We start from the raw sequence: 26011 nt of genomic DNA on the forward strand, positions 1-26011 counted from the left end.
GGCTGAATTTAGGAAAGAAATCTTTTGCTATTTGCTATTCTGTTGACAACAGAGACATCATTTGTAGAGGAAACATATTTTCATAGTCGTTATGGACTATTTGATATACCCGAAAATTATGAGTTGGGTATTCCTCAGGGTACCAATATTCACAACCTAGGAGGATTGCTACTAGTGGTGACCCTAGTGAGAGTCATAGTGCACAAAGTAGAAGAAGTCACAAACAACGAGATCGTGATTCTACCGAAGATTCATATGGCGTGGTTCGTAGTTTTGGTGACTTTGGTTTATATGATTCATCACCACAATCATATGGATCTCATCTAGCATATCCATCATCTCATAGTGAGTCTTCTTCTACACACTACCCAGAGCCAGCCCCAGCCCCAACTTATGGACATTATTTAGGATATGGTCAAGGAGGAGATTACGCACCTCCCATAGCAGTTGGATTTTAACCATCAGTTCATTTTCAGGAGCAACAACGAAATAATGTAAACTTGGGTTTATTCAGCTATGTATTTCTACAAGGGTGGGGAGATAATTCCCTATCCCAATCTCAAGATACAAATGCAAATTATGAAGACTCTCTATGTCATTCTTTTTGGTGGTGACGTGTTATGTTATAAATTTGTAATATTGTATTCATGTATTCAACTATTTATTGATATTTAATACCAATCATTTTTCAGATTCATGTATGTGTATATTGAATATTGAGTCTATTGACTCATTTTTAGTAACTTTGTCTTTAATTAATTGATTGTTCATTTTAATTACATTTCTACATCTTTTTACCCATTAAAGTAATGCAAACTATAAAAAAATATGCGTTTTTTTTTTTTGTAAATAACGCACTAAAATTAATATAAAAATCATAATGCCTATTAAAAAGCATTTGTAGGTTGAATGAAAGTCGTCAAAATTCATTAAAAAACATGCATTAATGGATTTAATGCTTATTTTTCGATTTTAGCATGGTTGTGCATGCGTGAAAAAACTCACAACCGTTACGCTTGCTTCCCATTACATAACACCCGCGTCCTGCGACACCCGCGACCGTTATGCGACGTTACTTGCAACCTTGATTTCAAACCATGCTGCCTATCCTATCCATCTAGTGCTTTGCCATATGCTGTCCTGCCTTAAACGTGATATTGACAAGGATTGGTAGTGTACTAGTATTTTCCAAAATCAGTTAATGTGTCACAAACAATTATATTCTTTCATTATTAACTATAGTAGCTGCACCAATGTAGTGCTCGAGCAAGCCATCCAGAAGCTGCACTTGAAGGTTGAGTCTCATCCTCACCCTTACTACTTGGGTCAACAATACCAATCTGAAGGTGAGTGATCGTTTCTTGCTCACTTTCAAGATTGGTTTACCGTGGAGACAGTGTTGTGTGACATTCTCCCTCAATATTTGTCAGATTGTTTTAGAGTGCCATGGTTCTACAACAGGGATGTCTTCCAGAATCCTTGGTAAAATTCTGTTGCTGTCTCCATTGACAGAAAGAAGTACAAGCTGATTCCAATGGAAAGTTGAAGCCTACTGTTGATGCTTGTTTCCCTTTTGAACCCTGCTAGCTATTATTCTGGTGATGGTTTTCTTAGTCCTTTTTCCACTTTGATGGGGTCAAGTTTTTATCAGTGGGGGAGAGTTGATTCAGTGCAGATGGATGCAGCTTGGATAGATAGGTTGGACCCTATTTGGCAGCCTTGTCTTAAAGGAAAGAAGTGCAATTGAGTCACTTCAATAATTAGATATTAGTTAGTTTATCTTTTGGGATTATGTTTAGAGTTATTGCAATTATGGAGTCTAAGGGATTTTAAAGGCAAGGGTTTAGTCATAATTTTTGTGCTTCTTATTTTCCTATAAAGAATTATGATGTGATAGGGTTTAGAGAGGCTTGACATTAATGAATGTGTTTTTCCCTACATTTGTCTTCCTTTCCTTTTTTCTTCTTTTCCTCTTTCGTCACAGCTGATTGCCATGACAACTAAAATGCAAGAAGGTAATAGCAGAAATATCAGCAAGAAGCTGGTGGCCCAGAAAATTTTATAAAAAACTTGGCTTGTGATCCTGTGTGGTGTGTACAACATGTAATTCTGTAATGTGCTTCTTTTATTGCAAGTTAAGACAACAAGGGAATGTTTATCGCTCATATAGATGTTGAAAATTGAAAGTGACCAAAATCTGAGAAGAGAATGAAGATAAATTTTCAAACTGCACCGGATTTTAGGATCCACTGAAAAGGCTCTTCAAAAAAAAAAAAAAAATACCGTAAAGGCAGTGATGCTTTTTAATGTGTTTGCGTTGAATGCGAACCGAAGATAAACATCTGTACTAAGATATACCATCCTCTTAGGACGTGTTTGCTGCACCTAGAGTCATCATATTTTGCTGAGATCATGGCCAAAATCCTCCAATCAGAATTCAGTCCAATCAACAAATTTTTAAATTTTTTCTTTCTTTCTTTTTTCCTTCTTTCTTTCTTTTGGGAGGGGATTGTGAGTGGGGTGAGTGGATGCTGACATTTTTTAATGAATTCTATTTCTAGATTAAAGTTTATGGCAGATATGTAACTGCCAAACAAATTTTCATTTTTATTATGGTGTTTTCATTTTTGCACTGCTTGCTCAATTTCATGACGCATAGTTGGAGATATTATCTGTTTTATCTAGATATTTCCCTTCATCCTTTGTTTGAGTTGGCGCTGCAGTTTCACTTTGGTTTTTGAGTTGGTGCTATAATTTTCCTCTTTTATTTTCCTCCCGTATCATAATTTTAACGCATTGAAGGTTTGTGTCTTATCAAGATATTTCTTATTACATTTCTTGAATTATATTTTTTTAATTCATGGTTAGCTATTGCCTCATTAATTAAAAATAATCTCTCGTAGGGGATCAAAGATCTTCTCTGCATTTATTGGTTTCCTTAAAAGCAAAGACCCCAGTGATGGAACAGAACAGACATTACTAAATGAGCTATCTGCTTTCAATGATTATATCAAGGATAATGTGAGAGTTCCATCTCCTTTTATTGTTATTATTATGATTATTATTTATTATTATTATTATGGAAAAGTTGGTTGTGGTGTTTGATCTGTGCTTCCAAGATAATGATGAAAGAAGGTTGTCAATGATCTTTTACTCTCTAACTACTTCCAGAATTCTGAATTTTTTGGCACTTATAACACATTTAAAAAGGAAAGTCAAAACTCAATGCCTGCTAAGAAAATGGACAGAAAGAAATGAAATGAAATTTTTAGAAATGTAAATCCTATCAATGATATTTTGTCATGAGCCTTTTACAACTGTTTTGTCATGCTTGATTTCAATCTTTCTTTTTGTTAGTCAATGCAACAAGAATCCCAAGGTTCATAATTTTAGTCTATTTGCTTTTTCTTCACTTTCTGGCAGCCAATGGTGGTTCATACTTCCTTACTTTTGAATAGAATGGTGAATAAACATTAGGCTGATGACTTAAGTCATTCTGTCACATTCCCCATAGCAATTCAAGGCGCACAACCATTTTTCACAATGAACTACTAGAGCACAATATTAAAAATTATTTCTAAATTTAGAGTAATGAGCAATGATGTTAATGGAAATTATCTCCTAAAATATTGAAAAGGTGTTTGGAATAAACTTGTTTCAACTGTTGGGAAGGATGAGAAAGATTCTTTTCAATTTAGTTTATAAACTCTGATGGGATGACTTACTCTTATAAAGCTTCCAAATACCTGTAAAGTTTTCTGAGTTTCTGAAATCAGCATTTGTTGAATATTTGTTGTGGATTCCTCAATTTTAGATGCCTTTTTTTTCTTATATCTGCAGCAGTGAATAAAGCTTCTGTATTTATTGGTATTTCTAGCTCTAGTTAACTGTGAAGTTCACACTGTTCTCCTAAAATAATTTTTTTTAGTGCTATACCTATTTGAAGGTTGATTATATATATATTTTTTTAACAAAAGAAAAGATTTCATTGATAAAAGAAGAATCAAAGAAGAAAAATACTTCTCCCTTCAAAATTCTGGAATATTCCAGAAGAAATAAACTAATTGAACAAAAAACTGAAAAAAGCCAAAATCAGAGCAAAAGATTTGTCTATTTTCACTGAACCTCCGAAAAACTAACTCCCTTAAAGCAACCAAAGCCAGCACACAGTAAAGAGATCAGGTAATGAACCTTCTCCCAAACCAGCTGCCGATGCAATTTTCTCCCTGAAAAAATCATGCCTTTTGCTTCAACCATAATCCCCACAACACTACAAAAATGTTGCATTTCCAAAGTGCTGCCCTCTCCTTCCTTCTTCCAAACTCCTCAAAAGAAGTAGAGAACAATTCCTCCACCAATGTGGGCAAACCCAAGATTCTCCCAGCACACTATCCAAGCATAATCACAGTATAAAAACAGATGAGGTTCCATTTCAGAATTCAAATAACAGAGCATGCAAACATCTGAAGATAGCTCCTTCAAAGGACTCGTGATCTGCAACAGGTAATTAGTATTGATTTTTGTTAAATCTTGATATACATTGTTGGTCCACAGCCTAACAGTTTAAGCTTTTAGGTAAAGTGGTAATCTAGTTATCTTAGTTGGTTACCAGGAGGTCTTGGGTTCTAGTCTTGTTGCCGGCGTTTATTGTGTGGTATTTAAAAAATTATTGTATTCCCTATAATGGGTGATGTTATCCTGTTTTATCTCTCCACGTGCTGTAGGGCTGCACGTGCGAGGGAGTGTTAAAGCTTGATATACATTGTCGGCCTACAACCTAATAGCTTAAGCTTTTAGGTATAGTGGTAATCTAACAATTTTATTAAGCAAAGTCAGCCAAATGAAAGCCTTAATTTTTGGGGGGACTTTGGCTTTCCAAATAAATGATATAGGGGAAAACAAAAATTGGAATGGGTCAAAAACTAAAACTAAAAAAATGGTTTACAAGAATACACCCCGCATGATCCAAAGCCCAAAACCATCTTGAAGGTTGATTATTTGCTGTAGAGAATTGTGTGTATGTGTGTTGGAAGCCCAATAGAAAGTGAAAACATAAACAGCTATTCTTACAGGGGTTGTATTCTGTTATTCAGTTATTAGTGCTTGTCTTTTGAGTATTCCCATTTGTTTTTGTCTCGTTTTAGAATTGTTTTTAGCATAGCTGAGAACTCAGAGAGGATGGTAATGCTGATTGCTTGTGGAAGGATCCTTTGGTTGCAGAAACTTCTTTGTCAGCTTTGGCTTCCCCTGTTTCCAGACTTCCATGCATAATGCTTTGATCATCTCTTTTATTCCTTGAAGGGTGGCTCTCTTTCATGGTATTAACATTTCTTTCAGAATCTTAATGGAAGAGAAGTAGGCGATATTGTCATTTTATTGGGATTTTTGGGTTCTTTTGTCCTTTACTTGAACTGTGACACTCATATTTGGAAATTGTCTGTTCCCTCTAGAAAATGTATCTGCAAGGTAAGATTCCTTTTGGATAAAGGCATTTACCTAGACTTTGATTCTTAATAGAATTAAGAATAGTGACTTGTTGCAAGTGTGGAGATCTAATAAAGCAACCAATTGAAATTTGTCTGATGCGCTTATTTATAATGAGATATATGAGCATACATTCCTGCATTGCCAGGTGGCTAGATTGCTTTGGAGTAAGATTTTTTCTTTTCCGGTGAGAAGTGGGTGAGTCAGCAATGGATGATTTTTTGTTTATGAAGTTTCGGGGGTTTGATAGAATTAAGAAAGGGAAAATTTTTTGGAGTTGTGATTTGTATGGTATTCTTTAGACCTGGTAGATGGAGAGGAACGCTGAGATCTTCAAATATCAAATCATGCCTTCCTATTTGTTATGAGGCAGAGTAGTCTTGCTTGCTTCCCTTTGGGTGTTAGCTTCTGGGGTGTTGGGATGCTTCCTTGACTGAATTTTGAACAGATAAGGGACTGCTCTTATTTGTAATTCATTACTTATTAGTTATTACTTGTTGGAGGACATCTTGTTCTCTAGCTTTAGTATGGTTGTACCTTTTCTTTCTTCATTAATGATTTTTTTTTTTTTCGAATATATATTATTTATATTTGAATATATGTTTGTTGTTTGAAGGGCCCTTTTGTCAATGGGAAGGAAATTTCTGCAGTTGACTTGTCTCTTGGACCAAAATTGTACCATTTAGAGATTGCTTTGGGGCATTATAAGAAGTGGACAGTTCCAGATTCACTCCTGTACCTGAAGTCTTACATGAAGGTAGCATAATGCATGGTTTTTGAATCTGTTCATCTTATTTGTCCAACATGTTTTGCAGCATATGAAGAAAATCTTATCTATGCTTTGAATATTAAAATAAAAGCTTTTAAAGTTGGTGCACATTTTTTAGTCTGCAACTTGGTTTCCTACTTACCTAAATAGTGCGGGACACATGGTTAATATTCAGTAAATTCTTTGTACTATATATATATTTTGTCTACTCTTCCTCAACATGAAGGCATGAATCATGTGCTATGCAGTAGTATGCAGAAAAAAATGTTTGGAAAACTGCTTTAAATTATTTGATTTTTCCTTGAATAACCTAAATAACAAGGTTTGTTTTTGCATCTGTTATTGGTTATATAGTATTATTAGCCATGTTAGTAACTGTTGGAGTATAGCCTCTCATATCGACAAAATGGAATTAAAATCAAAGGAGGAAAAACTAAAAGTAGAAAAGGCAGCTGAGAAGAGAAATTGGAATCTATTATTTCAGTTATTTCAGTTATTACTTCAAGTGTATATAAATAGTAGCTTACTATTTGTAAATTCATTCAATTTCAATTGTTCAATTCAGATTTCTTCCTCTGCTTTGTCATCAAGTTCTTGACATGGTATCAGAGCAAGAATCAATGTTGCTTCTACAAAATCATTCTAAAAGTAGAGAAGGCAGCTGAGGAGAAACTAGAATTTGTTATTTCAGTTATTTCTGTTATTACTTCAAGTGTATATAAATATTAGCTTACTCATTGTAAATTCATTCAATTTCAATCATTCAATTCAGATATCTTCCTCTGCTTTCTCTATATCTTTTCCTTGTCATCAAGTTCTTGACATGGTATCAGAGCAAGAATCAATCTTGCTTCCGCGAAATCATTTCCTTTCATTTAGATTTCTTCCTCTTGCATCCTAATCTTGAATTCAGATTTTCTTGCCATGAATTCTCTGCATTCTATTGTCAATCCTTCGGATGACTCTTCTAGCCCATATTTTCTTCATCCTAGTGATAATCCAGGTGCTCTCTTAGTCTCAAAAGTTTTTGTGGGAGACAATTACATTGCTTGGAGTCGCTTGATCATCATAGCCTTGACTGTTAAGAACAAAGTAGCCTATATTGATGGTTCGATCACTGCTCCTCCTACTGATCAACGTGTTAATCACACTGCTTGGTTGCGTGCCAACAACTTGGTACTTTCTTGGCTCATGAATTCCATTTCTAAAGACATAAGAAATAGCTTGCTTTATGTTGCATCTGTTGTAGATCTCTAGAATGAGTTAAAAACTAGATATTTGAGAAGTGATGGCCCAAGAGTTTTTCATCTTGAAAAATTTTGTAAGTTGTATAAACCAGGGTTCATCATCAATTAAAGAGTATTTTAGTGCATTTAAGACTCTTTGGGATGAATATGTCAATTATAGACCATTCCCAACGTGTACCTGTGGAAAGATGGCTTCATGTACTTGTGATTTGTTCAATTTCTTGCTACTTCAACAGCAGTCAGATTATGTCTTGAAGTTTCTTGTTGGCTTAAATGATTCCTAGGCTTTAGTAAGGAGTCAATTATTGCTTGCTGTTCCATTGCCTAGCATGGCTAAAGTGTTTTCTTTGCTGCTTCAAGAAGAAAGTCAGAGGTAACTTACCAATTCTGCAAGAATTGAAACGCATGCTTTGTTAACAAAGCAATTTACTCAGCCTAATCAGCCTATTTTGTCCAAGTTCTCCAAAGAGAAGTCGAAGAAATCATCACTGCATTGTACTCATTGTGGCTACAATGGACCTAAGGGAAAAAGAAAATCCTCCCTCTGCACATTCGGCCATTTCAACTGAAGAGGTCTACATTCAAAATAGTAATGAGAGCCAAAGGTTTTCTTTAACTGCTGAAGAGTTTAATCAACTTCTAGCACTTGCCAATTCAAATTCATCTACCCAGAATACTAATTCATCTACAGCAGCTGTGAATTTAGTCACAACTCAGTTTTCTGGTAACACTTTTACTCAATGTAATTTCACTTCTGCCAAGTTAAATTCTAATTTTTCTTGGATCCTAGATACTGGTGCAATAGATCATATGATATGTTCACCTCTTCTATATTCCTCTACCCCTAAACCAATTACAAATTCTATTAATCTTCCTAATGGACAAACTGTTCTAGGATCATACACTGGGACAGTGAGTCTCTCTAGCACATTACATTTAAACAATGTTGTGTGTGTTCTTAGTTTCTCATTGAATCTTTTATCTGTTTCTAAACTAACCAAAGAATCTAATCTTCGTCTATCTTTTTTTGGTTTTTATTGCCTTTTAGAGGACCAATCAATGGAGAAGATGATTGGGATTGCATTTGAGAAACAAGGACTTTACCATCTATCTCAAGCCTCCTCGAAAGCTCATTCTTGCCATCAATATCAGTTTAATTTTCCACCATGTTTTGCCTCCGCCACTACTCAAAACCAGTTAAACGTTTGGCACTATAGACTAGGTCATGTCTCGAATTCTAGAATACCTTTTCTTAAACAAATAAACAATTCAATAACATTTGATTGTACAAATTTCTGTGAAATCTACCCCACTAGCAAAGTAGAAAAAGCTTCCTTTTCTTGTATCACAACATATTTCTAATAAAGAGTTTGATTTGATTCATTGCGACATATGGGTCCTTTTGCTACTGTTTCATATTGTGGTTTTTGTTGTTTTTTTGTCCCACATTGGTAGAATACTTCCACAATAGTATAAAAGGTTGTTTTGAATTTTTTATATTATTTGTACCACATTGGAGAGAAGTGTTTTTTAAACTTGAGGTTGAAGCTATATAAAGAGCTCAACTCCTCATTTGTAAAACACACCTCAAAGTTCTACTTTGTCAAGAAGTAGTGGATTGATCATTGGCGCCCGAGGACGTAGGTAATTCTATACCGAACCTCATAAATTTCTTGTCTTGTTCTTTTTATTGCTTCATTATTAGTTTCTGCATTGCTTTAATTTCTTATATATTCAATAGCAATAGTTGTAGTATTGGTATTTGGCACAAGTGGGGTGCCCGGCACAACAATTGGTATCAGAGTTAGGTTGAATAGTGTTGATACGGAGGTGTTCCTCAATTAGGATCCTTGATTCCACGTTTGATGCCTAAGAAAGACCTTGTCTAAGCGAGTGCTTAGAGACCATTGCGGCTCAGTCGCTCCTTGGAGGTCGGCCTAGTCAAAGTGGAATTTCATAGGATAAAACAGAGTAGAAACAGTTGGTACGTACTATTCATCCTAGACCTTTTGCTTTGTTGGTTGCTATTGAATATATAGAAGATGGCAGAAACTAGTGCAGCAGTAGAAGAAACTCTGTCCACACGAACTCCAACCCCTTCAGCTTCGACATCATCATCGAAGACGATAACTAATGCTCGGTTTGAGGTGGAGAAATTTGATGGTACCAATGATTTTAGTATGTGGCAATGTGAGGTGATGGACATCTTGTATCAACAAGAACTAGATATTGCTTTGGATGATAAACCGCTAGATATGGGTGACAAAGATTGGGAAAAGACCAATCGTTAGGCATATGGTACGATTCGTCTGTGTCTCGCCAAAAATCAGAAATATTGTGTTATGAGGGAGACATCTGCAAAGAAATTGTGGAAGACATTGGAAGATACATTTATGACCAAGAGTCTGGAATATCGGCTCTATTTGAAAAAGAAATTGTTTCGCTTCTAGTATCAATCAGGTATTTCGATTAATGACCACATAAATGCTTTCAATAAAATTTTGGCCGATTTGTTAAATTTGGATGAAAAGGTGAAAGATGAGGACAAAGCCATATTGTTACTGAATTCTCTCCCTGATGAGTATGAAAATTTGACCACCACTTTATTGTATGGGAAAGATAAAGTTACTTATGATGCTGTTTGTACTGCATTGATTAGTACTGAATGCAGAAAGAAGGATCAGAGGGTCCATAAGGAAACAACAGAAGCACTAACAATAAGGGGATGTTCTCAGAGTCGTATGCCTGGAAGGAAGAGTAAATCTCATGGGAGGAGTAAATCTCGTGAGAGACCTGCTAAAGATGAATGCGCCTTTTGTCGTGAGAGAGGGCATTGGAAGAAAGATTGCTGTAAATTACAGCAGAAGAATAAGGGCAAAGCACATTCTAATGCCAATATAGCCAATGATGATAGAAGTGAGTTAGATTTTTCTCTTGTTGGAACATTTTCGTCACATTATTTTGGTGAGTGGATTTTGGATTTTGGTTGTTTCTATCACATGTGTCCCAATAGAGAATGATTTTCTAATTTTGAAGAATTAGATGGTGGGGTTGTTTTTATGGGAAATGATAATACTTGTAAAACAATTGGAAAAGGATCAATACAGTTGAAATGTCAAGATGGAACTATTAAGACCTTGACTGATGTTAGGTATGTTCCAAGCCTAAAGAAGAATCTGATTTCATTGGGTGCCTTAGAATTTAAAGGATTCATTATCACTTTGAAAGAGGAACCTTAAAGATTAAATCAGGTGCGCTGGTGGTGATGAAAGGAATAAGGAAAAATAACTTGTATTATATACAAGGTAGTACAGTTATTGGCTTAGCAGTTGTTGTTTTTGAGAAAGATGCAGGTTCAGATACAACCAAGTTATGGCATATGCGATTAGCACATGTAGGAGAAAAATCTTCGCAACAATTAGCTAAGCGAGATTTGTTAAAGGGTGCAAAGGTGTGCAAACTTGAATTTTGTGAGCATTGCATTCTGGGAAAACAAACTAGAGTGAAATTTGGCATAACAATTGGGTGGTATGCATTATTTTGTTTTTTTTGTTGATGATTTTTCCAAAAGAGTTTGGGTGTATTTTATGAAGCATAAAAATGAAGTGTGTGATATTTTCCTTAAGTGGAAAAAATTAGTTGAAAATCAAACTGACAAAAAGATTAAACGGCTTAGATTAGATAATGGTGGTGAATACACGAGTGACCCATTTATGAAGGTATGTCAGGATGAAGGTATTGCTCGACACTTCACAGTTCGAAATACACCACAGCAGAATGGGGTGGCAGAGCGCATGAATCGGACTTTGCTGGAGAAAGTTCGATGTATGTTGTCTAATACTGGGTTAGGCAAAAGGTTTTGGGCTAAGGCTGTTAGGTATGCGTGTCATCTCATCAATCGTCTACCATTATTTGCAATAGGAGGAAAAACACCTTATGAGGTATGGTCTGGAAAGCCTGCTAGTGATTATGATTCTTTACATGTATTTGGTACTATGACTTATTATCATGTTAAAGAATTTAAGTTGGATCCAAGAGCCAAGAAAGCAATATTCTGGGGATAAGCGTAGGAGTCAAAGGATATCGTCTTTGGTGTCTAGAGACGAAAAAAATGATTTTAAGTAGAGCTGTAACTTTTGATGAACTTGTAATGATGAAGAAAACAATACACAAGGAGTCGCGATTTGAAGAGAAGACCAGTGGTACTCAACAACAGGTGAGGTTGAGACAATTTTGGGAAACCCAGTGAGAAATGAAACTACACAAGGTAACTCTCCAGTTATGGTGGGGAATAATATACAAGAAGAGGAGATTTCAATTCGAGAATCTTCACAGCAACAAGAATCAATTGTTTCTTAAAGGCCAAGACGAGAAATTCGAAAACCTGCTCGGTATACTGATATGGTGGCCTATGCACTTCCAGTTGTAGATGATAATGTTCCTTACACTTTCAAAGAAGCAATGAGGAACTTTGAATAAGACAAGTGGAAAAAAGCAATGGATGAAGAAATGCAGTTTCTTCATCAAAATCAGACTTGAGAGCTAGCCCAACTGCCCAAGGGTAAGAAAGCAATTGGTTGCAAATGGGTTTATGTAAAGAAAAAAGGATTTCCAGATGCAAATAATGTTCGCTTCAAAGCTAGATTGGTAGCTAAGGGATACGCACAGAAGGAAGGCATTGATTATAAGGAGGTATTTTCTCCAGTCGTTAAACATTCTTCCATTCGAATTTTATTGGCTTTGGTAGCACAATTTGATCTTGAACTAGTTCAACTCGATGTAAAAACTGCATTTTTACATGATGATTTGGAAGAGGAAATCTATATGGCTCAACCAAATGGATTTCAAGTTGCTGGAAAAGAAAATTGGGTATGTAAACTAGGTAAATCGTTGTATGGTTTAAAACAGTCTCCAAGATAGTGGTACAAATGATTTCGTCAGTTTATGATGGGTTAGAAGTACATCAGAAATAAACATGATCATTGTGTTTATTTTCGCAGACTACAAAATGGATCTTTTATATATTTACTCTTGTATGTTGATGATATGTTGATAGCTTCAAAGAATAGGGAAGAAATCAACAAGTTGAAAATTCAGTTAAATCAAGAGTTTGAAATGAAAGATTTTGGTGAAGCAAAGAAGATACTTGGCATGAGGATTCGCAGAGACAGAATGAGAGGAAGAGTTAGTTTGTCTCAAAAATAGTATTTGAAGAAGGTAGTACAGAGTTTTGGTATGTCTGAGCAGTCAAAACTAGTAAGCACTCCTCTTGCTCCTCATTTCAAATTTAGTGCTACTTTATCTCCTAAATCAGATGAGGAACGTAAGTATATGTCATAAGTTCCTTATGCAAGTGTTGTTGGTAGTCTGATGTATGCAATGGTTTGTACTAGACCTGATATTTCACAAGCTGTTAGTATGGTGAGCAGGTATATGCATGATCCGGGTAAAGGACATTGGCAAGCTGTGAAATGGATTTTGAGATATATTATGAATACGATTGATATTGGTATAGTATTTGAGAAAAATAATACTATTGATCAACATGTTGTTGGATATGTAGATTCGGATTTTGCAGGTGATTTGAATAAACGTTGATCAACTACTGGATATACTGTTACATTTGCTAATGGTCCAGTGAGTTGGAGGTCTACCTTACAGTCTACCATTGCTTTGTCTACAATAGAAGCAGAGTACATGGCAGCTTCAGAGGCTATTAAGGATGCTATTTGGTTGCAAGATTTACTTGAAAATTTGGGAGTTGTTCAGAAGCACATAGTTGTATTCTGTGATAGCCAAAGTGCTATTCACTTGGCAAAGAACCAAGTCTACCATGCACAAACGAAGCACATCGACGTTCGGTTTCATTTTATGCGGGATATTATTGATGGAGGCAAGATACTTCTTCAGAAGATTGCTACAACTGAAAATCCCGCAGATATGTTGACCAAGATTGTGACAACAATCAAGTTCAAACATTGTTTGGACTTGATCAATATCCTACAAATCTGAATATTTTTGGAAGGCGACGATGATGTGGAACTCCAGAAAATGTTGGTGACTGAAAAATTTGTTGATTTATCGTCAAGTGTTGTTTTTTTGTCCCACATTGGTAGAATACTTCCACATTAGTATAAAAGGTTGTTTTGAATTTTTTATATATTCAATAGCAATAGTTGTAGTATTGATGTTTGGCACAAGTAGGGTGCCCGACACAACAGTTTTAAGTTTTTCTTAACTATAGTAGATGATTTTACAAGATGCACTTGGGTTTACATGCTTAGAACAAAATTTGAAGTTTCATCTTTATTGCCAAGCTTTTGTAAAATGGTTACAACACAATTTAACACTTTTGTCAAAACCATAAGAATAGACAATCGTTCATAATTCATTTTTACAAAATTTTATAGTGAAAATGGCATTTTGCATCAAAGGAGTTATGTAGAAACTCCACAACAAAATGGAGTTGTTGAAAGAAAACATAAACACTTATTAGACATAGCTAGAGCTTTAATGTTTCGAGCAAACTTACCTCTAATTTTTTGGAGTGAACCAATTTCATCTCACATAAACACTAATCATCATCAAACTTCTTCACCTCATTCACATATCAGAAAATCAACCAGAATTAAACAACCACCAAAATTTTTTGCAAGATTATTATTGTGGCACTGCCTCATTGTTTCCATATGCAAACAATCCATCTACTTCTACTGGTTGCTCCTCTAACACAGGTAATTTCTATCCTATATCTTCATTTCTTTCTGCTAGTAGACTTTTAGTACCACACAAAGCCTTTTTAGCCTCATTTTCTATTTCTCAAGAACCCAAAACATACAAACAAGCTGCAAAATTACCTGAATGGCAAGTTGCTATGAAAAATGAACTTGATGCTCTAGAGTTAAACAAAACCTGGGAACTTGTTACTCTCCCTAAAAATAAACAGACCATAGGTTGTAAATAGGTTTTTGCGAGTAAAATACAAGGCTGATGGAACTATAAAAACTTTAGAAATGCACAAAGCAAGATTGGTAGCTAAAAGCTACACTCAATAAGAAGGTTTAGACTTCTTTGATACTTTTTCTCCAGTGGAAAAAATCACTTCCATTCGGCTATTACTGGCTGTCGCTGCTATTAGAGGTTGGCACATTCACCAATTAGATGTAAATAATGCGTTTTTACATGGTGAATTAAATGAAGAAGTTTATGTGGAAGTGCTCCCTGGATTGAGTGTTAAATAGCCCAACACAGTTTGTAAACTTTTAAAGAGTCTCTATGGCCTGAGACAGGCCTCTCAACAATGGTTTGCAAAGCTCTCTCATGCTCTTCTCGATTATGGCTTCACTCAAGGCAATTCTAATTGCTCACTGTTTATCAAGAAAACTACCACTTCCTTCATAGAATTACTAGTTTATGCAGATGATGTTCTACTAGCTAGTGATAATTTGATTGAAATTCAACAACTCAAGACTTTTCTACATGACAAATTCACTATTAAAGACTTGGGGCACTTGAAGTACTTCCTTGATTGGAAGTAGCTAGATCAAAATCTGGAATTTCACTCTGTCAAAGAAAGTGATGTAATGGTGTAAACCCAAGAGGGAAAGGGGGGGGGGGGGGGGCGCGGTGAATTGAAAATTTAAAACTTCCTAGGTCATGACTCTATATTAAGATCTATAATCAGTATAACTCAACCTAGGGTCGCTCTAAAAAAATTATCATTCCAATAACGATATACAGCAATAATTTAAATCATGCACAAATTCACAATATATCAAATATAAGCATGCATGTTAACGAAAGCTAAATAGCAAAGAGAGAGAGACACTGAATATGTTATGGAGGTTCAGTAATCTTGCCTACGTCCCCGCCTCTAGCAAACCAGCAGAAGGATTCCACTAATGCTCACTTACGGGTGGAGCGTCGCCGTTTACAACACCCTCTCCTTACTGGGCGAGGGAAACCTCAGCTCACATTACAGGGCTTTGCCCAACCTATACAACCACTCCTTCACAAGGCAGAGTACACCCTCTTCAAGCCACGCCTGGAATACAACAATATCAAATGTTTTTCGTACAAATAAATTTGTTTCTACAATAAGCAGATGATGTACAAAGTTAAGCTCAAATTCACTCTTGTATGATGTGAGTTTATGCTCAGTAGAGTATATGGATTTTATCTCTAAAAAATGTGTTTAACGAGTAATGTGGGAGATGATGGTAGAGATGATCTTTGATTCCAATAAATTAATATCAGTAAGTGTATTTCAAAGATCTATACTTCAGATTATCTTATCTCCACAAAATATTTTTCATTAATAAAATCATGAGATGATGAAGATTAACTTCTCAAAAGTATTTTTGCAATAAGCATGAAAGCAAGCATCTTGCAACGAAGATGCAAAGATTCACAAGCTATAGAGATTTTTCCCAAGTAACATTTATCAAGGAAAATAATTAGGGAAAAACTCAAGCTAACTCTCTAAAAACGATTTTCAAAAATATAAGGAGTATTAGTGAGTATCAGCTTTGAAGTCAATATAAAATGCTCACAAGAATGTATTCACTCAATCTTCAAGTTGCAATAAATGTGCAAAATGAAGAGAATGAATATATGTACTCTTTCTTAGATGATTATGCAAAGGAATGAATGAAAGAGTATAATAAATTTTGAGAGAAAATCAAGCTAATCGAAAAATTATGATTGTGCTTTGAGATGGGCTATGTATAGAGCTCCCATAGAATGTGACCATTAGGGATACGCTCGTTATTTTTAGAAATGTTTGATTGCAAAATTAATGATGATTAGCGCTAAAAAATAAGCCAACTTGAGAGCCATGGTCAACTGAGCAATGGTGCTCGGTTGGCTGAGCAAGAGCGATTTCCTATAGTCGTAGCTCGGTCGGCTGAGTACACTTTGTGCTCATTTCACCGGTTGGCTGAGCGCTAATAAAAGGCCAAATTATGAACTTGGGTCGATCAAGCAAAGTGCCGGTTGGCTGGCCAAAAAGTAAACTCAGATTTCAAGGTGCTCGATTGGCTAAGGAATGTTAAGTTGAAAAATAGCTGGTTGACTGAGCTATATAAAAAATTATTTTCTAGCCCGAGGTCTCGTCGATCGATTGAGCTGAATATGCCTGATATAGGTCGGTCGACTGAGCATGAGATAAACTTGTGTTTTTTTCCTGTTTTGTCCTTATAATTCATCAACAAAATTTCCCATGAAAGCTTCGGTTCCCAAGGGTCAATCTATTGTCTCTGTTTGAGCATTTACCCACACCATGCATGATATGCAATTATTTCAGACCAAAAACTGAGTACTATTACAATTAAAACATGATAAAGTCGTCGTTCCTTGCTTGCTGTATGTCCAAGGAATACCCAAGTTAATGTGATCTTTAAGTTCTGTCTTGGATTCCACACTTCATCATCACATGTGCTGTATAAGTTTTTACTTGTTCATTCACTAAGACCATTCATGAGATGCTGTAGTTTGTCAGAATCAAACTAGGATTGTACTTAAAACGCCAACATTGTCTCCCTTTTTTGATGATGACAAATATAAGAGCAAAATTGGGTGCAGCCTAAAAAGACTCCCCCTAAGACTATGCATATTTCAAAATTTTGAATCAATAAAGTACACGCATATGTAAGTATGAAGACTTTAGCACATTTAAGTTTAGCATTTCAATTTAATGGTTCTATTTTGCAGTAAATATTGAAGCTTATAGTGTTCACTATTTAGTAATTTAAAAATACAGAGGGGGGAGAATAGTGAATTTTGCTCATAAGCCTTCTCCCCCTTTCGTCATCAGCAAAAGGACAAAAGAAAATCTTTAGATAAGAATATTTTAGAAATAATCAGAGCCCTTTAGTTTTTGAAAGAAATCTCCCCTTTTAATGTTATCAATAATTGCAAGGGATTTATGTCACGACTTTGCTGAAAAAGAAACTTTTAAAGAATAATTGAAGCAAGCCTGCATTTCTTTGGTTTAACGAATTGAAGAATTTAATGCTAGATCACACGGCCACAAAGGTTACTGTGGACAAAAAGATTAATGCTTTTAAATACAGCAATCCACAGTAATTTGATGAACTTAAGCTAAGATAGGCGAGCCGAAGAAGTATAAAATTTTAAATTTTAGAAGGTACCCCTATCAATTTGAGAACCAAGCTTGCTTCCAAATAAGAATTTATGAAGCACACAAGCAACAGAAACTTTGAAATCAAGTCCAGCAAGGTGTTCATATGTCACCAAAACAATCCACATCAAATGTATTCATGAAGCATATAATATGATGTTCAAGGAGTGCAGACTAACCTTTGGACAAGTCAGTCCATAGGGTTTAATTTTTCTAGAAACAAAAGATGTATGTGGTTGTAGATAATTTTTTTTTTTTTTAAGAAAAATTTCAGCAACATGCCGTTTAAAAATAGAACGTTTTTCCATAAGAGCATGCTATGAAAACCTCGTTATTCATATCATATAGATCATAAAGAGTTTCATCAGCCATATGTCATCTAAAGCAAGCATTTTAAATCACTCAACTAGTAATGAATTTAATAGGATACACAAGCTTCAGATAATACTTGTTAATTCAAGCTATGTGTTTAAGCATGCAAGCAATTCATATTCAAATTGAGTTCTATTTGAGCATGCAGCAGTCCCAACACATGGTTTGATTATTTTGGGAAATGTCTGACAAAATTTTGGCTGCATTTCGTCTGTAAATAGGACATTTCCCAATCATGCAAATCATGAAAACACATGCACCAGATAACCTAGTTGATTGTATAGCTTGCAGTTAACAAATCACTGCATCAGCCATGCAGGTGGCGTTCTAATCAAGACATGCAATCCTAAAATCAACTACCAGCAAGCATTTCTCAATACTGCATCAACCATGCAGTTGGCATTCCAGATATAATGATATGAGAAAATCAACATGTATAGTGAAGTTCAATTTCAGTGCATGCTAAATATCACCATGTAAGCTATCCATCCATATAATTATAAACCGTAAGCAAAACAGGATAGTATGTGTGTAGTGTAGTGTTCACAAACTATATGCATAGTGTAAAACAAAACAAAAGAAAATAAAACATATCCAATGTTTATACAAACCAAGCATAGAAATTGTTGAAGTGCTCATGATCATCAGACTCAAAATTTTTTCAGATAGTGGCTGCTCCCCCTAAGCTGCAGCTCCTAGGCCTCTCCATCATCAGATTCTCCATCAGATGCCTCATCTCTGCCGGCGTCCATATGGTCTACTCCTTCCACAGCATCATTTTCTTTCAGATCATCGAGGCGTACATTGATTTCATTGAAGCTTCCTTGAATGAACTCATCTAGTTCTGTATAATTTCTCTGAATGTCATTGAGCTGATTTTCTGTAGTAAGTGCATGTACTCGGAGATCTTTCTGGAGGGATGCATATCGAGTGTTAGAGGTAGCAGCAAGATCCCTAAGCTCATTCTATAAGGAAGTAAAGCAAGCATCTATAGATTCAAAAGCCTGACTGTGTATTCCCTATGCTTATTGAATGAGGCGGCAAGACTGGTGATAGCTGCCATAATTTTTGTAGTGACTAGCTGTGTTGCCTCCGGAGGCTGTACCTGAGGATCTGGTTGGATTCTTCCCTGTCTAGGGACTGCAGGTAACCACATATTACCCACCAGTTTGTATCCCATTAGTTTTACAGTGGTCGCGGTGAACATGTCTGTGTGCTTTTTTCTTCTAATTACTACATAATTATTTTTGGTGACCTCCATTTTCAAGAAAACTCTATTCAGTATGCCTCCATATGGCAGAACAATTATGTTTCCTATAGTCTTTAGGCACATCCACTTTATAATCAAACTTGATAAATCCAATTTCTTTATGGTGAACAGGCACCACATCACAAAACAATCCAAGGAGACATGCACCTTAGATCTAGCTTTTGGCAGAATATTATATGAAATTAAATGGTGCACAATTTTAGCCTCTAGGGAAAAAGTCCTATACTCAGGGGGCTTGTTCAGATTCACAACTGGAACAGTCATAACAAAGTTTGCAAATGTCTCAAATGAAAAATCCTGATCATTTATCCATGACGATCCTGGATTAGAACATTCAAATTCTCCCCGCTGTATTTCAAATGTTTTAGCCAGATACTCGGCATCAAATCTAATAGGAGTGTCTAGGACCCTAGGAAAGTAGCCTCTCTCGTCGTGTCCTAGGTTACCATAAAATACATGAACTAGGGTTGGGTAGACACCCCTAGGTTGGTACGCGATAAATGAGTACCAACACTGATATCTGAACGTATCAGAACACTATCAAAATGTTGCTGCATAAAAGATATGTCCAATATCTTACCCAAAATAGCTTCTTTGGAACGAAAGGTCCGTTCGAATTTGATTTGAGCATTATCCGAAATGAACCAATCTCCCTAGATCTCCTCAGCTTCTTGCACAACTTCCCTTTTGTCAACCTTTGGCATTGTGGTTAAGAGATTTGGAAATGAGATGATAACAAGGATTTTCGAAAAGAGAGGATTTTCTTCACAGGAAGCTGAAAAAATGACTCAATCAAGCGCAAGAAACTATATTTAGTTTCGGGCTTTGGTCGACTGACGAAGGTCTCGATCGGCTGAAGATCAATAAATGAGCCCTTTTTCCGTGTCTAGTTGGTTGGCTGAGGAGAATGTGCGGGTCGACTGAACGCATGCGATGGTTCAGTTTCTAGAGCATGGTTGGCTTAAAGAAACCATCGGTCGGCTGAGGCACGAACATATATTGTTCTTTTGTTGCTCGGTTGGTTGGCGCACAGTGCCGGTTGACTAAGCTGAGACAGAGATTGATGGTCGAGGAATCAGTTGGCTGTGAGTAAGCCGAAAGTGCTCAGTCTACTAGCCGGTTGGCTAAGCCTGTGGCATGCCCAGCTCGGTCAACTGACCTGTATAGGTCAGTCGATTGAGGGTTCTTTTATTTTTCATTTTTTCCCTCGTTTGACCCTTTTCGCATATAACAAATTTGGCCAATATATTTTTATTTCATCAATAACAACCAATTGGCTTTTATCCTTTTAAGCACTTGTTTGATCAGATTACAATATTTAAACTAAGGATCCCTTCAATTATATTTTGATTTTAAAGTATATAAAGGGTTTGGCTAATCTCTCAAACCTATGTTCTAAGGTGGGAAAAATGGGACATGCTTTGCTTCCCATTTCTCTTTAAGTCCTAGCGGGTCGAAACTCGACAGTTCTTTGACTCTCCACTCATGTTTGATCTTAACACCCTTTCTTTTGAACAGGCAATCAAATTTGATTTGCCCAATCTTTTTACATAAGAAGCAGGTGGTGTAAACATAAGGACCGGAGGAGATACTAGCATAATGTTTAGATTCTCTCACAAAGTACCCCATGTATAGGTTCTTGCTTTTCTTATTTTCAATTCCATTATAACCTATACCTTCTTTGTCTAAGGTCATCTTTTGTGAACCTAAGAGCTTATCAAAATTTTCTTTGCCCCTAGTAAATGTATGGATGATCTTAGCTTGGTCCTAAATTTTTCTTTCTAGGCTTTGAGTCTTTAGATCTTTTAAGCCCTTGCAAATGCCTTGTAATTTTATGAATTCATTGGTCATCGTGTTTGCTTTATACCCAAGTTCAGATATTTGAAGATCCTTTTTATTATTACTAGAAATTTGGGATTTCAAGATATTCAGCTCTTTTTCCAATTTTTCATTCTTGTTTACTAAATTCTGGATTCTCAAATCATTTTCATTTTCAACAAGAATTTTAGACTCTAGTTCTTTCAATGATGTCTTATTCCTATTTTTCAAGTCAGTGTAATGTTTAAGAATTTTAACAAGAGACTTATGAGTTTTAATATATTTCTTTTTAAGGTCCTCATAAGTTGGCATGCTATCATCATCAAATTCACTACAAGATTCACTACTAGTAGTATCACAAGATTTATCGCAAGAATCATTGCATGAATCATTTAAAAAAGTAGAAGGAGAGGAATTTACCTCTTCGTCGGTAAAAGCTATAAAACACTGATATTCTCCTTCATAATCTTTTGAGCTTGAATCATTTGGAGTGATAGCTTGCTTGGTTTCTCCATACTTCTTTTCAAGCTCTTCCCATATTTGTTTAGCATTTTCACATGCCATGACTTCATGAAAGACATTAGTATCTAAAGCATAAAATAGAATATTCATGGCATCAAAATTTGTTTGCATTAAATTCATGTCGTTCTCACTTAACTCATTTTCTAATTTGGGAATTTCAACATAATTAACAATTTTCATAGGCACAAAATTCCCTTGATCAATTACTCTCCAAGTCCTCCAATTCAATGATTTTGTAACGATAGTCATTATGAGTTTCCAATCAGAAAAATTTTTACCGCAGAAAATTGGAGACCTATAACAAGACAGTCCTTCACGAAATAGGGATACACCAAATTGAGCCATTGCGGTCTTTTACAAAAGTGTTTAAGTCTATGCAACGAGGCTCTGATACCAATTGATGTAATTGGTGTATACCCAAGAAAGGGGGGGGGTGAATTGGAAATTTAAAACTTCCTAGGTCAATTTGTCTCTATATTAAGATCCTAATCAGTATAACTCAACCTAAGGTCTTTCTAAAACAATCACCAATCCAATAACGATATACAGTAATAATTTAAATCATGCCCAACATTCACAGTATATCAAATATAAGCATGCATGTGCAGGAAAGCTAAATAGTAAAGAGAGAGAGACACTGAATATGTTATGGAGGTTCGGTAACCGTGCCTACGTCCCCGTCTCTAGCAAACCAGCAAAAGGATTCCACTAATGCTCACTTACGGGTGGAGCGTCACCATTTACAACACCCTCTCCTTACTGGGTGAGTTAAACCTCAGCTCACATTATAGGGCTGTGGCCAACCTATACAACCACTCCTTCACAGGGTAGAGCACACCCTCTTCAAGCCACGCCTAGAATACAACAATATCAAATATTTTTCGTACAAATAAATTTGCTCCTACAATAAGTAGATGATGTACAAAGTTAAACTCAAATTCACTTTGTATGACGTGAGTTTATGCTCAGTAGAGTATATGGATTTTATCTCTTAAAAATGTGTTTAACAAGTAACGTGAGAGATGATGGTAGAGATAATCTTCGATTCCAATAAATAAATATCAGTAAGTGTATTTCAAAGATCTATACTTCAAATAATCTTTTCTCCACAAAATATTTTTCAGTAATAAAATCAAGAGATGATGAAGATTAGCTTCTCAAAAGTATTTTTGCAATAAGCACGAAAGCAAGCATCTTGCAACGAAGATGCAAAGATTCACAAGCTATAGAGATTTTTCCCAAGTAATATTTATCAAGGAAAATAATTAGTGAAAAACTCAAGCTAACTCTCTAAAAACGATTTTCAAAAATATAAGGAGTATGAGAGAGTATCAACTTTGAAGTCAATATAAAATGCTCACAAGAATGTATTCACTCAATCTTCAAGTTGCAATAAATGTGCAAAATGAAGAGAATGAATATATGTACTCTTTCTAAGATGATTTTGCAAAGGAATAAATGAAAGAGTATAAGTGAATGCTTGTGTGAGTATAAGCAACAATAGCACAATAAATTTTGAGAGAAAATCAAGCTAATCAAAAAGTTATGATTGTGCTTTGAGATGGGCTATATATAGAGCTCCCACAAAGTGTGACCATTAGGGATACACTCATCATTTTTAGAAATTTTTTATTGCAAAATTAATGACGATTAGCGCTAAAAAATAAGCCAACTCGAGAGCCACGGTCGACTGAGCAATGGTGCTCGGTCGGCTGAGCAAGGGCGATTTCCAATCGTTCGTAGCTCGGTCGGCTGAGTACACTTTGTGCTCATTTCACCAGTCGGCTGAGCGCTAATATAAGGCCAAATTATGAACTTGGGTCGATCGAGCAAAGTGCCGGTTGGCTGGCCAAAAAGTAAACTCAGATTTCAAGGTGCTCGATCGGCTAAGGAATGTTAAGTTGAAAAACAGCTGGTTGACTGAGCTATATAAAAAATTATTTTCTGGCCCGAGGTCTCGTCGGTCGATTGAGCTGAATATGCCTGATGTAGGTTGGTCGACTGAGCAAGAAATAAACTTGTGTTTTTTGCCTGTTTTGTCCTTATAATTCATCAACAAAATTTTCCATGAACGCTTTGGTTCCCTAGGGTCAATCTATTGTCTCTGTTTGAGCATTTACCCACACCATGCATGATATGCAGTTATTTCAGACCAAAAACTGAGTACTATTACAATTAAAACATGATAAAGTCTTCGTTCCTTGCTCGCTGTATGTCCAAGGAATACCCAAGTTAATGTGATCTTTAAGTTCTGTCTTAGCTTCCACACTTCATCATCACATGTGCTATATAAGTTTTTAGCTGTTCATTCACTAAGAACATTCATGAGATGCTGTAGTTTGTCAGAATCAAAACAGGGATTGGACTTAAAAAGCCAATAGAAAGTATGCTTTAGACATACTTCAAGATATGGGTCTCATTGGTTTCAAGCCAGCTGCATTTCCAATGGAATCCAACCTCAAGCTCACTGCAAATGATCCCAATATTTATGAGGATGCTTCAGCTTGCAGAAGACTAGTTGGCATATTACTATATTTAACAATCACAAGGCCTGACCTTGTCTATGCTGTTCAAGTTCTCAGCCAATTTCTTGCCAAGCCAGTTGTCTCTCATTATCAAGCTGTTGTTCGAGTTCTTAGGTACTTAAAAGCAACACCAGGCCAAGGGTTGTTCTTCTCTTCCTCTTCGGCCCAGTTGTATAGACACTCAAATAAGTGTTACAGGCTTTGCAATTGTTCTAGGAGATTCATTAATCTCATGTAAATCTAAGAAACAAGCCACAATTAGTTAGTCATCTGCAGAAGCAGAATACAAGGCTCTTGCAGCAACAACATGTGAGGTGCAGTGGCTGCTCTATGCTCTACAAGATCTCAGTGTTGACCATCCTCAGCCAACAATGCTCTACACTGACAGCAAATCTGCTCAATCTATTGCCACTAATCCAGTTCAACACGAGAGAACAAAGCACATACAAATCGATTGTCATCTTGTTAGGGAAAAGCTACAGCAAAACATCATCATGCTTTTTTACATTCCCTCAATATTACATTTAGCAGACATCTTCACAAAGCCTCTCGAGTCATTGCCTTTTCATCATACTCTACGCAAGATGAACTTTCTAAACATCCATTTTCATCTTGAAGGGGGGGGGGGGGGGGGGGGGGGGTTGTTGGAGTATAGCCTCTCATATCGACAAAATGAAATTAAAATCAAAGGAGGAAAAACTAAAACTAGAGAAGATAGCTGAGAAGAGAAATTAGAATCTGTTATTTCAGTTATTTTTGTTATTACTTCAAGTGTATATAAATATTAGCTTACTCATTGTAAATTCATTCAATTTCAATTGTTCAATTTAGATTTCTTCCTCTGCTTTCTCTCTATCTTTTCCTTGTCATCAAGTTCTTGACAGTAACGAAGAGTTAGTGAGCATATGGTCATTTATGATGTACTTTACTATATTATAAATAGAGGGGAATACCTATTGGCTATTGCTGTGATTATGTCTAGGGGTGTACTTGGTTTTTTTCAGTTCTGTTTTACTCAAAACCGAACGCCGAACTGAAACATATCGGTTCTTATAATTGAAAACTGTTACCGAATTCAGTTTAAGAAAACACCAGTACTTTGGTCCAGTTTTCGGTTTTTAACCAAACTGGATCTCACCCCAATAATACTATTACTCAACGCCCACATCAAATGGTTGAATGGGCCTTCATTGATCATGTGAAGAATTGGGGAGAGGGGGCCTGCTTTTTTAAGTGGAGAAGACTCCCCCAAAATACATGCCCACCCGATATGGGACGAAATCGACAAGAGGGCCGCAGGCAGGGCCCTCCTCCTGCTGGGATTGTGAATGAGGATCTTGACAACATTGTACGTGGCACTGAAGGTCCAGGTGTAGGAGTCCTAGCCGCTGCTGCTGTAGAGGGTCTGGACGGGGAGGATGCTGGAGTCAGGGGCAATGGAGACGTTAAGGCACTCCTCCTGGGCACAGGTGCAGGCAGCACTGAAGGAGACTACGCAGTACGTCCCCTCCTCACCCTCACCCACTGCTTAATGGAGGCCTCATTCCCCAGTCGGGCAGAGAACACCCCCTCCGGCACCACCACCAGCATGTTCCCCTGCATCTAGCCACTGTCAAAAGAAACTCCACTTAATTCTCTGCTCTGTTTTCAAGTTCTTTCATGGTGCTTACCAAGATGAAGGAGATCCTTGTCCCACATCTATAATACATGGGACAAAAGCCCTCACCCTCATTTATAAAATCCTCCCATCTCCTTAGTTAAATATGTGTGTATGTTATCAAAAATTATAATTTAATGAATAATTGAGGATTGTAAAATTAATAATTTTTAAGAGTCATAAATTAGGCAAAATTTTTCAGATAA

At 36.2% G+C, this 26011-nt stretch overlaps 1 protein-coding gene across 2 annotated transcripts in view; it reads left to right on the forward strand.

Moving 5' to 3' along the window:
• LOC131160419 (glutathione S-transferase DHAR3, chloroplastic) overlaps nucleotides 1-26011 on the forward strand; it is a 61351-nt gene that overhangs the window by 23499 nt on the left and 11841 nt on the right. For both annotated transcript variants that reach the window (XM_058116088.1, XM_058116087.1), the window contains exons 4-5: nucleotides 2904-3021; nucleotides 6101-6241. In XM_058116088.1, the coding sequence (XP_057972071.1) occupies nucleotides 2904-3021; nucleotides 6101-6241 (259 nt within the window). The remainder of the gene's footprint in view (nucleotides 1-2903; nucleotides 3022-6100; nucleotides 6242-26011) is intronic.

The sequence above is a fragment of the Malania oleifera genome, chromosome 7 (genome assembly GCF_029873635.1).
Source record: "Malania oleifera isolate guangnan ecotype guangnan chromosome 7, ASM2987363v1, whole genome shotgun sequence".
Lineage (NCBI taxonomy): Eukaryota > Viridiplantae > Streptophyta > Magnoliopsida > Santalales > Ximeniaceae > Malania > Malania oleifera.